General features: G+C 35.8%; 1 protein-coding gene across 7 annotated transcripts in view; it reads right to left on the bottom strand.

Annotated features, from left to right (window-relative positions):
• The window catches only part of dmd (dystrophin), a 241,529-nt gene that overhangs the window by 86,604 nt on the left and 142,672 nt on the right, over positions 1-12,253 (bottom strand). For all 7 annotated transcript variants that reach the window (XR_008393479.1, XM_053675989.1, XM_053675988.1 and 4 more), the window contains 2 exons: positions 11,548-11,626; positions 11,355-11,415 (listed from right to left, as the gene is read on the bottom strand). Coding sequence is in view for 6 of the 7 variants with exons in the window: in XM_053675989.1 (XP_053531964.1) it covers positions 11,355-11,415; positions 11,548-11,626 (140 nt within the window). In the remaining variant the exon portion in view is untranslated. The remainder of the gene's footprint in view (positions 1-11,354; positions 11,416-11,547; positions 11,627-12,253) is intronic.

The raw sequence follows: 12,253 nt of genomic DNA on the forward strand, positions 1-12,253 counted from the left end.
AAATGCAGTCACTTATACAACTGAGAAGTTGAGGGTTAAGGGCTTTTTCTCAAGGGCCCAGCAGTGACAGCTTGGTGATGATGGGATTTAAACTCACAACCTTCTGATAGGTAGGCCAACATCTTAACCACTGAGCTACCACTGCCCCTAGTGAGACTCAATCTTAATGGATATGTTGTTATATAATACAAAACATCCAAAGCACAAATGTTTAGTCTCTGATCAGAATTACTTCTCTTGTGCAAATGTATTCTGCTATAATATAAAAATGCATGTGCAGAGGCAAAATTTATATTGCTCATGCACGAATTTGCTTTTATATGCACACTCGAAATTAAATGGTAACACTTGCTCGCTTTAAAAATCAACATCCATCTCGGACGTATCTTGCTCAGAAACCAGGTCACGCTCCAGTTTCTTTTTTTCCCCTCTTTAGAATTTCAGTTCTTATTTTGGTCAATTTAATACCAAGCCGTAATTTGACGGCCTAATTGACATTCAAGATGGCTTATATAAACTACAGCATAAGAAAACGATGGTAACACACAAAAAAAAATAATAAATCGCACATGCATGTTTGCTAGTCACTGAAGCAGATATTATTTGATATTAATATCCAGGGACCTTACGATGTTTAAAAACATAAAAGCTTGGATCTAGATCTAGACGTGTATTTCAGTATGCCGATTATGAAAAATGTTATACACATAAATTGAAAAACTGTAGATTATGATAAATACTTTATCAAACATGATGATAAAGTATTGATGTCGGGTACAAAATCTACCTGAAAGTTACAGTTATGAAGCTTGGAGTAGCCTATGATGCTGGATTATCCTTTGATTTTCATACAAGTAAATATGGAAAAATATGTCTCTAAAACCTACTGAAATGCAAGTTGTGGAGGGAAAAAGATCAAATGTTTTGTCATTATTTTGATTTACAAAATGTCGGTGTAATAACTCATTATATCAACATGCTATCCTGTTTTGACTTAATATCTTTTTTTATCTCTTTACTTCAAATTATTATATAGTTAATTGCCAATATTATCTTATTTCATTTTCACAATCAATAAGACAAAGATATTGAATATTAGCTTATTTTTATTCCGTCTGCTGTTTATTGGGCTGCACGTTGCCTTATCATTCTTATTCTGTATGATGTTTCCTGGACAGTAAGTAATGAAATTACTCACATGTTTAATACTTATTTATATCATTTTATAAGTACAAAGATTAAAATAAAATGTTTAGGACATAAAAATGTAAACATGAGAAATATAAATTCTAAAATACAAATGATCATAAGTAACCCATGACCATGCAGTAGTAGTTAATATAGGTTATGCTATTAGAAGAAATTTTCAGGTTGACCATCACATTGTCAGGTCAACTCCATTAGCAAACTCAGTTCCCCAGAATGCACCTACAGACACGGCCATCCCGGACTACACTTCCCAGAACTCACAACCACTGGACTTGTGATTGTATTCACCTGTTCCCAATCACCCAAACACAGAGAGTCTCACACTACACATGTTGTGAAGTGATACTCAGTTTGTGCTCACATCTGAATTTACCAAACCTTTATTTTCATGGTTTTCATGTTTTGGATTCTCCAGTGTATGCTATTTGCTGATTGCCTGACCGCTGTTCTCTGTTTTTGACCTTGTTATTTGGATATTTGCACATCACCTGCATCAGCTTTGGCCAAAAGATGATTTTTTTATATAGCATTTTTCAATTAATTTTGATTAAAAGCTTGCAGAAAAATAGTCTGCATACAATATATTTTTCATGCATATTCATAATTTAAAAATAGACGTTTATAGACAAAAATAAAGTATACATAATATACCCTCTAAAAGTATTGGAACAGCAAGGACAATTCTATTGTTTTCACTATACATTGAAGACATTTTGTTTGAGATCAAAAGATGAATATGAGACAATAGATCAGAATTTCAGCTTGAACAACTTAGAACAGGGCACCATTTGTTTGAACATTGGCCATTTTTTCATGTGATCAAAAATATTGGAACATATTACTGATAGGTGTTTCTTGATGCCCAGGTATGTCCAGTTGATTGTTTCCAGATTGATTGTTTAAAGAATTAATAGCTCTGAATGTCTACTCTTAGTTTGAGCCCTTGGTTTCAATTATGAAGACTGCATTTGCTGTTAAAAAGGATAAACCAACATAAAGACCAGAGAGCTGTCTATGGTAGAAATGCAAGCCATTTTGAACCTGGGAAAAGGTGGAAAATCTGTCAGAGCCATTGCACAAGCATTGGGTATAGCCAATAAAACAATTTGGAATGTCCAGAAAAAGAAAGAAACCACTGGTGTACTAACAACCAGACATGGAACAGGTTGGCCAAGGAAAACAACAGAAGGTGATGACAGAAACATTGTGAGATCTGTGATGAAAACCTCCAAAACAACAGTTAGTGACATCACCAACAACCTTCACAGGGCAGGGGTGAAGGTATCACAATCCACTATTTAAAGAAGACTTCAAGTGCAGAAATTTAGAGGCCAAACTACAAGATGCAAACCACTCATGAGCAGTAAGAATGGTCTGCATTTATATAGCGCTTTTTAACCTTAGAGGTTCTTAGAGGATTTTCTCAGAAGAACAGTGGGCAATTTAATTACTCAGATCAAACAAGGGACTCATGAACATCTATCACAAAACAAAAAAACAGTATTAAGAATCAAGGGTATATACATTTTTGAGCGGGGTAATTTTTAGAAATTCAGCTATTATCTTGTCTTGTGGACTATATGCAAACATCTGTTATGTGAAATAGTTTATTCAGGACAGAACTAAATAAAAAATAACATTTGATTTTTATGATCCCTCTTATTTTGTTAAGATTTAGTAGATTCTGCAAAGGGTATGCAAACTTCTGGGCGCAACTGTGTACACACACACACATTCACACACACACAGCTGCAATCAAAATTATTATACTCCCATTGCAAGTCAGATTTATTGTCAAAATGTACAGACTTTCAGCTGTTTGCGATGAACAAATCAAACAAAAGCAATTGAAATAGTTCAACACAACGAATGCTTCAAGTGGTTTCCCCAAATTCAACTGAACATGCAACTTATAATGATTTCTCTGAGTTTCAAAATTATTCACCCCCTGAATAGAATCCCTCACAACAGCACAAATATGCAAAACAGGTGTTGTCTCAAACACACCTGAGGCAACTAATCAAGGGCTTGATAATTTTATATATATATATATATATATATATATATATATATATATATATATATATATATATATATATATATATAATTATTATTATACATAAAAAATAATAATAACTATTGTGTTTACTCAGGTTGCCTTTATGTTGTACTATATTTCACAGCATTATATATATATATATATATATATATATATATATATATATATATATATATATATATATATATATCTCACGTATTCCTCGTAATGAAGGTAGGACGGATGCAAATGCAGATGAGAGTTTAATGAAAGATAGACAGGCAAGCAAATCTAAAACACGAGACAATAGTGAGGTCAAGAAACAGGCAAAGGGTCAGGTGATTGGCAAACAGGCATAAACAAGGCAAGGCTAGAATCGAGAACAAGAATAAAATAAAGAACAAAATGAGGAACAGGGTAATATCGCTTGGTACAGTGGTAACACTAATACTTCACAAAGACATTGTAGAAAACAGTCTCTTTATACTGTGAAGTGAGTGTGTGAAATTGGATGAAGGTGTGCGTGATTGGAATGAATGCGTGTTCTGGGAATTTGCAATCCATGGTGGCCATGTTTGCAGGCCAGAGTGCAGGATGAGAAATGTAGTCACTGGTTTGCTGTGATATGACAGTGTGTATATTTTATATATATATATATATATATATATATATATATATATATATATATATATATATATATATATATATATATATATATATATATATGTGTGTGTGTGTGTGTGTGTGTGTGTGTGTGTGTGTGTGTGTGTGTGTGTGTGTATACAGTGCCCTCTACTAATATTGGTACCCTTGGTAAATATGAGCAAAGAATGTTATGAAAAATTGTCTTTACTGTTTAACCTTTTGATATTTTGCTAAAAAATTCTCAAAATATACAAAAATACTCTGCTCTCGTGGATATTGGATATTCATTTGTCTTGAATTGCAAACAAGACACAGGTTTATAAAAACTTTGCTAAAAAAAACTTTGTTAAATATAGATGTACAACAATTATTGCCACCCTTTTAGTCAATACTTAGAGCTGTTATTTTGGCAAAGGGAGGTAGCACAGCGTCTTCTCCTATAATGCCTGATGAGATTGGAGAATACATGGCAAGGGATCTGAGCCCATTCTTCCATACAGAATCTTTCCAGATTCTACAAATTTCGAGGCCAATGCTAGTGGACTCTCCTCTTCAGTTCACCCCACAGGTTTTCAATGGGTTTCAAGTCCGGGGACTGGGATGGTCATGGCAGGACCTTGATTCTCAGGTCAGTAAACCATTTTTGTGTTGATTTTGATGTATGTTTTGGATCATTGTCCTACAGGAAGATCCAACCATGGCTCATTTTAAGTTTTCTGGCAGAGGTAGTCATGTTTTCATGTAATATCTGTTGATATTTGATAGAGTCCATGATGCCATGTATCCTAAGAAAATGTCCAGGTCCTCTGGTAGAAAAACAGCCCCAAAACATTAAAGAACCATCACCTTATTTAACCGTGGGCGTGAGGTAGTTTTCCATATGGCTACCTCTCTGTGTGCACAAAAACCACCTCTGGTGTTTATTACCAAAAAGCTCTATTTTGGTTTCATCTGACCATAGAACCCGATCCCATTTGAAGTTCTAGTAGTGTCTGACACACTGAAGACGCTTGAGTTTGTTTTTGGATGAGAGTAGAGGGTTTTTCTTGAAACCCTTCCAAACAACTTGTGGTGATGTAGATGATTTTTGTAGTTTTCGAGACTTTCTGACCCCAAGACACAACTAATTTCTGCAATTCTCCAGCTGTGATACTTGGAGATTTATTGGCTACTCGAACCGTCCTCTTCACAGTGCGTTGAGACGATATAGACACACGTCCAATTCCAGGTTGATTCATAACATTTCCAGTTGACTGGAACTTCTTAATTATTGCCCTGATGGTGGAAATGGGCATTTTCAATGCTTGTGCTATATTCTTATAGCCACTTCCCATTTTGTGCGCTCATGGATATCCATCAGCGCAGAGTATTTTTGAGAATTTTTTTAACAAAAGGTTAAACAATAGACAACTATTCATGGCCTTATTTGCTCACATTTACCAAGGGTGCCAATATTATTGGAGGGCACTCTCTCTCTCTATTACATATATATATATATATATATATATATATATATATATATATATATATATATATATATATATATATATATAAATTTTCACAGACTTAAAAGTAATTGGACAAACATAATTGGACTAACTTAATTATAAATATAAGAATTATTTAATAATAATTTTAATAATAATAATAATAAAGTTCATTGTTCTTGGTACTTGGGGAATAAGAAATTACAAGTTCACAGTTTATAAAGACATCCAGACAGAGTTTCTATAGTATCTTTGTATGAGAGAGAGGAAGAGTACAATGTGTACAATACTTGTACTGTGTGTATATGTATATATATATATATATATATATATATATATATATATATATATATATATAATATTTGTTTATAGTTATAAATGCCTAATTTCAATTAATTTAATAAACTATTCAAATTTAGTTTTTTTATAGTCTCTTATTGAATATGCAATCATTGTTTTTACACTTGGCAATAAAAAAAGATAACTGGGGGGTGGGGGCTTGGGGCCCAGAAACCCTAAAGGCACACCTGAAAATGACCATTTATATGACACCACCCTTCAGTGTTATATTAAACATCTAGCAATGCTTGAATGAAAAATTTATCTAATAAATATAATTAAACACTGCTGAACCAATATTATACAAAGCACGCTTGATTGATTTTGACTGAGACTCCCATCCTGCTGTAAAATTCAAGCAGAACAAAGGGAAAACAAAAATAGAAAACAATACACCCATTACCATTTGAATTTTTTTTTTTACATTTTATTTTCATCTTTTGGTACGAATTTCATAAATAAAAGTTTCTATGTTGATCTTCTATATTTCTATACCAACAGTTATGGTCAAATATGAAAAAATTGAAGAAATATCAGGGTGGCAATACTTAACAAGTGAAACAGCTGGAGGAACATTTTGTAACTAATTAGGTTAATTGACAGCAGGTCAGCAACATGATTGGTTATAAAAAGAGTATCTTAGAGTCTCTCAGAAGTAAAGATGGGATGGAATCTGGATGGAAGCATATGTTGCTCTAAAACCTGTATATATTTTTCAGCATTGATGGTGCCTTTCCAGATGTGCAAGCTGCCCATTCCATAGGTACTAATGCACCCTCATAACGGGGTGCAGGCTTTTGACCTGAGTGCTGATAAAAAGCCGGATGGTCCCTCTCTTTAGTCCTCTTTAATTCAGAAATTTCAAATTTAGATTCGTCTGACCATAGAACAATTTTCCACTTTGCCTCAGTCCAATTTAAATGAGCTTTGGCCCAGAGAAGACGGGAGCATTTCTGGATCATGTTCATATATGACTGCTTCTTTGCATGATAGACCTTTAACTTAAAGCATTTGTGGATGGCACGGTGAACTGTGTTCACAGACAATGAGTTCTGGACACAGAGATTTCTCCAGATTCTCCGAATCTTTTGATGATGATATGTACTGTAGATGATGATATATTTATAGTCTTCGCAATTTTACATTGAGGAACATTATTCTGAAATTGTTACACAAATTGCAGACGCAGTTTTTCGCAGATTGGAGAACCTCTGCCCATCTTTACTTCTGAAAAACTCTGCCTCTCTAAGATACTTTTTATACCCAATCATGTTACTGACCTGCTGCCAATTAACCTCCAGCTGTTTCTTTTTAGTAACACTTACTTTTACAGCCTTTTGTTGTCCCCGTCCCAACTTTTTGAGACGTGTTGCGGCCAAACCTTTGGACTAGTTTTGGTAGATACTAATCACTGCATACGAGGAACATCCCACAAGACCTGATGTTTTGGAGATGCTCTGACCCAATAGTCTAGCCATCACAATTTCGACCATGTCAAACTTCAACTTTTGGACAGATGGCCTCACGTTATCTTCAAACACTCTTTGATATGATGCAGAATTCATAGTTGAATCAATGAATGCAAGCTGTCCAGTCCTTGAGGCACTGAAGCAACCCAAAATTATAACATTTCCACCACTGTGGTTCACAGTTGGTATGAGGCATTTTTTCTAAGAAGCTGTCTTTGGTCTGCACCAAACATCTCTTCTGTTACTGTGGCCAAACAACTCTATCTTTGATTCATCTATCCAGAGCACATTATTCCAAAAGGCCTGGTCTTTGCTAAACTGTAGCTAAACTGTAGTCAATCTCTTTCTGTTTGTAGAAGCATGCACTTTGACACCAGCAGTTGCAAGACATACTAGCAGATCATGTGATGAAATTTTGTTATTTTTGGAGACTTCTTTTTGTGTCAGACGCTCTGCTATTGGGTTGAATTTTCTTACAGTGGAATGTATTTTAAATAATTTGGAGAGCTTTTTAAACCCTTTGTCAGACTCATAGGCGTCCACAACCTTTTTCTGAAGGGCTTACAGAACCCTTGGCATGATGACACCACACACCTCAATAACAAAGGGAACACCAGGCATTAGATATGAGTGGGGTATAAATAAGACAGTTTCCACCTGCACTCCCTGAGCAGGTTCTAATCAATGGCACCCAATCTTGAACACCTGATTCTAATTTTATCGATTTGAAGGTGTGAAAAATGTAGGGGTGTACTTACTTTTTCCATGTGACCGATCAGTTTTTGTTCATTTAAATTGTGTCATTTGATTTGTGTATCACCTTTATTAATAGGCACTGTTTCAAAGAGGATCCAATATGTCCAAATATGTCAAAAAAGCCAACAATTTCTATGGGGTGTACATATTTTTTCACATGACTGTATTTTGTTGCATGCAAATGTTCACTGCTGTTTACCAGTATTTTCAGTTGGTACCTTACTTTAGATACTTATATTTATATTCATTTGATTCAAATGTATGATAATGCCAGCTAGTGTTAGAAAGCAGAGCACATTAACCAGCTGGAACGGAGGAGGATCTATCCACACTAAAACATTTTCTTACTGCCACTTGCTAGAACATTCAAACATTGTGATGATCAGATACAATCACTAAAGCCAGCGCCACACTAGCCGACTTGGAACAACTTGATTTGGGTGAGGCGTGTCACACTTAGCAACGGTTGTTGCTGATTTTTCCCTCCTCAGTTGGTGGAGCTGTTACAGTAACCACTTAAGAATAGTGGATAGGTTCAATGCCTTCGACTTTTCTCACCGCCTCAATGTCATGTATAGCAACGCCCCATTTTTGCGTTTGGTCACCGAAATATGAAGGAGCACAGTGCAAACAACAATGAACGACAACCAGCGTGTTGTGGCAGTGGTTGCTATTTGTGCCTTCTTGTTTGTGAAAAGAGGCAGAACAAGAAGCGCAGAAAGCTTTGGACCACATTTGCGAGGTCGCGGACAATACGGCTTTCGTTATTTTTCGTAATTTTTTTTAAACATGTATGAACGGTGCTTCCTGCTCATTGGTCACTGCCGTGGCCAGGTGTATCTGCCCACTGACTGCCCAGCGATAATTTAAAACATGTGAGAAGCCTTTTTCCAGTTGCTGAAGTGATTAACTCAGCAGGGAGTCCAAACAGTTGAGGGATTAACGACCTCCCACTGGTAGATGCTAAACCTCACTCCGTCTCCCTTCAGCTGGTCGGCGATTATGTAAATATAATTATGTAAATGATCAATGGAAAAACTGACTAGTGTGATGCCGGCCTAAGGCAGCACTGGGTCAGCTGCCACTCCCCACCTTGCATGGCAACTCCTCAAGTGGGCCTACCAATGGTTAGCCTACATTAGATGAGAGTATCACAATTGCTAGAAAGGCATAATAGTGCAGCAGAGGACTTGTAAAGGCAGTGTATGCACCTGGCAGAGTGGTAAATACACAGAAGTGGTGAGATCTGAATCACTGTATCAAATCGAGTCACTGTCAACCATACTTCTTGCTGGCAAAGCCTCACAGTCCTCTTGGTCAGGATGGACTGGCCCAAACTGGCCTGATTTGTCTATTGTACTTCCTACTGCTCTGTGTACTGATTTCAACATGACACAGAATTCAATGATCAAACCAGACCTGCTTGTGGCCCTGAAGAGGTCCAGAATGCCTTGGTTATATGTGCTACTCTTAATAATGGAAATGGCACCTAGGCAGCTTCCTCTGTGAATAGAAATTTCTAAATTGTTCGACAAATGTTGTACATATATGGATCAAGTGCACTGCCTTTGCAGGTGTTTTGAGTTAATTAGCCGATTAGAGATCTTCTCAGGTCAACATTTCTGTATTATAAATTCTTTATTCTAATATTTGGAGATGCTGGATTTTTGATTTCCCTGAGCTGTAAGCCATAATCATCAAGATTAAAACAAAAATAGGCTTGAAACATTTCATTATATGTGTAATGAATGTAGAATATATGAACGTTCTTTTTGAATTAAATTACAGGAAAAAATTCACTTTTGCATGATATTCTCTCTTTTTTTTTTTAGATGCACCTGTACTGTAAAAACAGCACCGTCTTTCAGATGAGACGTTAAACCGAGGTCTTGACTCTCTGTGGTCATTAAAAATCCTAGGACACTTCTCGTAAAAGAACTTCACCAAAATAAACACTCAACCAATCATTCTTGAGATACTGCACTAACAAGGATCTCAAATCCACGGATGGATGGACGGACGGACGGACAACCCGAAACAGTATCAAATATAAATTAAAATTAAATATATTATTGTTAATATCACCATAACATAATGCTGAAATTCTAGTGCAAACTTACATAACTTCTAGATTGGGCTATTTCAACATGCTAGTGGCTGGCTACCCAGCTGATTCTCTAAGCAAGCTTCAGCTAATTCAGTATACAGCAGCCTGCATCCTTGCCAGAAGATGAAAGCCAAAGCATATTAATCAGCCCAATCTACACTGACTGCCATCTTTGACACAAGTGACAATGACTGTATGAATACAAGCACTGACAACTGTCAGAACCAGATTGCCCACAATGCAATGTTACTGCTGCTATATCCTTTACGGCTCCCAGGTCATTGTTACCAAAACTCTTTTTTAAATAAAAATGTCCTAAACAAGTAGAAATCAACACCAATGGCATCAATGGCGATGTCACCACCATCAAGAAGTCTTTTACAATTAAAATATACTTAAAACAGGAAGGAAACTATTGAAGAAAAACTATTTCAGACATTTGACCTTGCTGTGGCCTTGACTCTATTTGGATCAACTAAAGAACTAATTAGTTCCTCTGCTGGTTACAATGTTAATTCCATATAAATCCTACAAACATTCAACCTCTCATTTTTGACATACTGTGCTAACGAAAAAATCATAAGCCTGCCATCAAGTAAAATGAACAGTCAAACGCACACACACACACACACACACACACACACACCTGATAACCTATCCAGGGCAGCACACTAATACAACAGTAAAATAAAACCACTGTTTGATAATGCTGCTGTGGGCATAAGAAAGATTTCACCAATCTGCTTTTAAGTAGGTTATACTAACCACTTGCAGTGTACTATATAAATGTTATATGTAATTTACATGCTATATATTCCAATGCTCAAATGTAAATAGATTTATTTTTTTCAAACACACATTATGGGTCTGTATATTGGTTCATTTTATACCCTACAGTACACCTCATAGTGAATATGTGAAACATGCAAAGAATGACTGTTCTAAATTACTATAAGGAGGAATTAATGACTTGAACTTATAAGGAAATCGACACAACCTTACTTACATGATTGCAAGTATCTAATAATAATGTATTCTAACATACCATAGATCTTATTGCTATATGTTTCTCTTCTCACAGTAATATCAGATTGTACATCTGGGCATCTTTTGAACTGTATGTTAAGCTGCCAGGAGGCCAGTGAGTGATCGACTAACAGATGTCCTTGGGAGGCTAGCAGACCTCAGCTGCTTTAAAGTATTAACATCAATCGTTTTGAGTAAGTTCGTTATTTTCTGTCAGCTGGTAATATACTACATGGAAGAATTAGTGAATTATTGAAATTTGTCTTTGGAATACTTACTTTATATAATAAGGAACACTGTTTGGAGAGACAGAGCGTTCAAAGGGACTGTGCACAGACACTGTAAACAGAAAAAAAAAATCTACATGGTCAATATAATAACAACAACAACAACAATAATAATAATAATAATAAGGCTCATCATCATAATAACAACAACAACAATAATAACATGAAGAGGAAGAACAAGAACCTTGTAGGAAATGCTGAGAATTGGGTCCTAAGTCTTTGTGGGCCTCTATAAGTTGGGACAGATGTTCTTCAACTGATATCTAAAAAAGACATGTTACTGAGTGAGTTAGGGATCGAGTGATTGTCATACAAATTTTCAGAATAGCTGCAGGGAAGACAACAGCAGATATAAATGACGGAAAGGTAGGAGGACTCTATTTTCAATTTTTTTTGTGATCATAGCATATGTGCAAAAAGAAGGCGCAAAATTGTACCATTGTATGTTTTTGGTATCTTTGTGACCTTTGTCTGATCTTTGTGTGCACAGTGCAGTATAGTGATGTACTCAGACTGACAAAGACATTTCACTTACAGATATGTAATAATTTTGTGGTAGAAATAACCAAGTGACTGACAGAACCTACAGCAAACGTATTCTGTGACAGTTTGCTCTGGTCACTAGATTTTACAGGTACTGTAATAAAAACCTGAAATTTTCTATACAAATGCACTAGATTGAAATTAAAATCTACAATCATGCAAGGGGATAAATATTAAGACAAAACCTCCTCTCCCTTGTACAGGTTTCAACGCGTCCCTCTTCTTTCCTGATCCCTCCGATTCTCTCCTTACCTGATCAGGTGAACCTGAGGTGTGTGCATGGGGATACTCATGAATAACTGCTGGTGCCTGTCATTATTAAGTTCTGAGGACAAAAGTATCATTTA

The sequence above is a fragment of the Ictalurus punctatus genome, chromosome 26 (assembly GCF_001660625.3).
Source record: "Ictalurus punctatus breed USDA103 chromosome 26, Coco_2.0, whole genome shotgun sequence".
Classification (NCBI taxonomy): domain Eukaryota; kingdom Metazoa; phylum Chordata; class Actinopteri; order Siluriformes; family Ictaluridae; genus Ictalurus; species Ictalurus punctatus.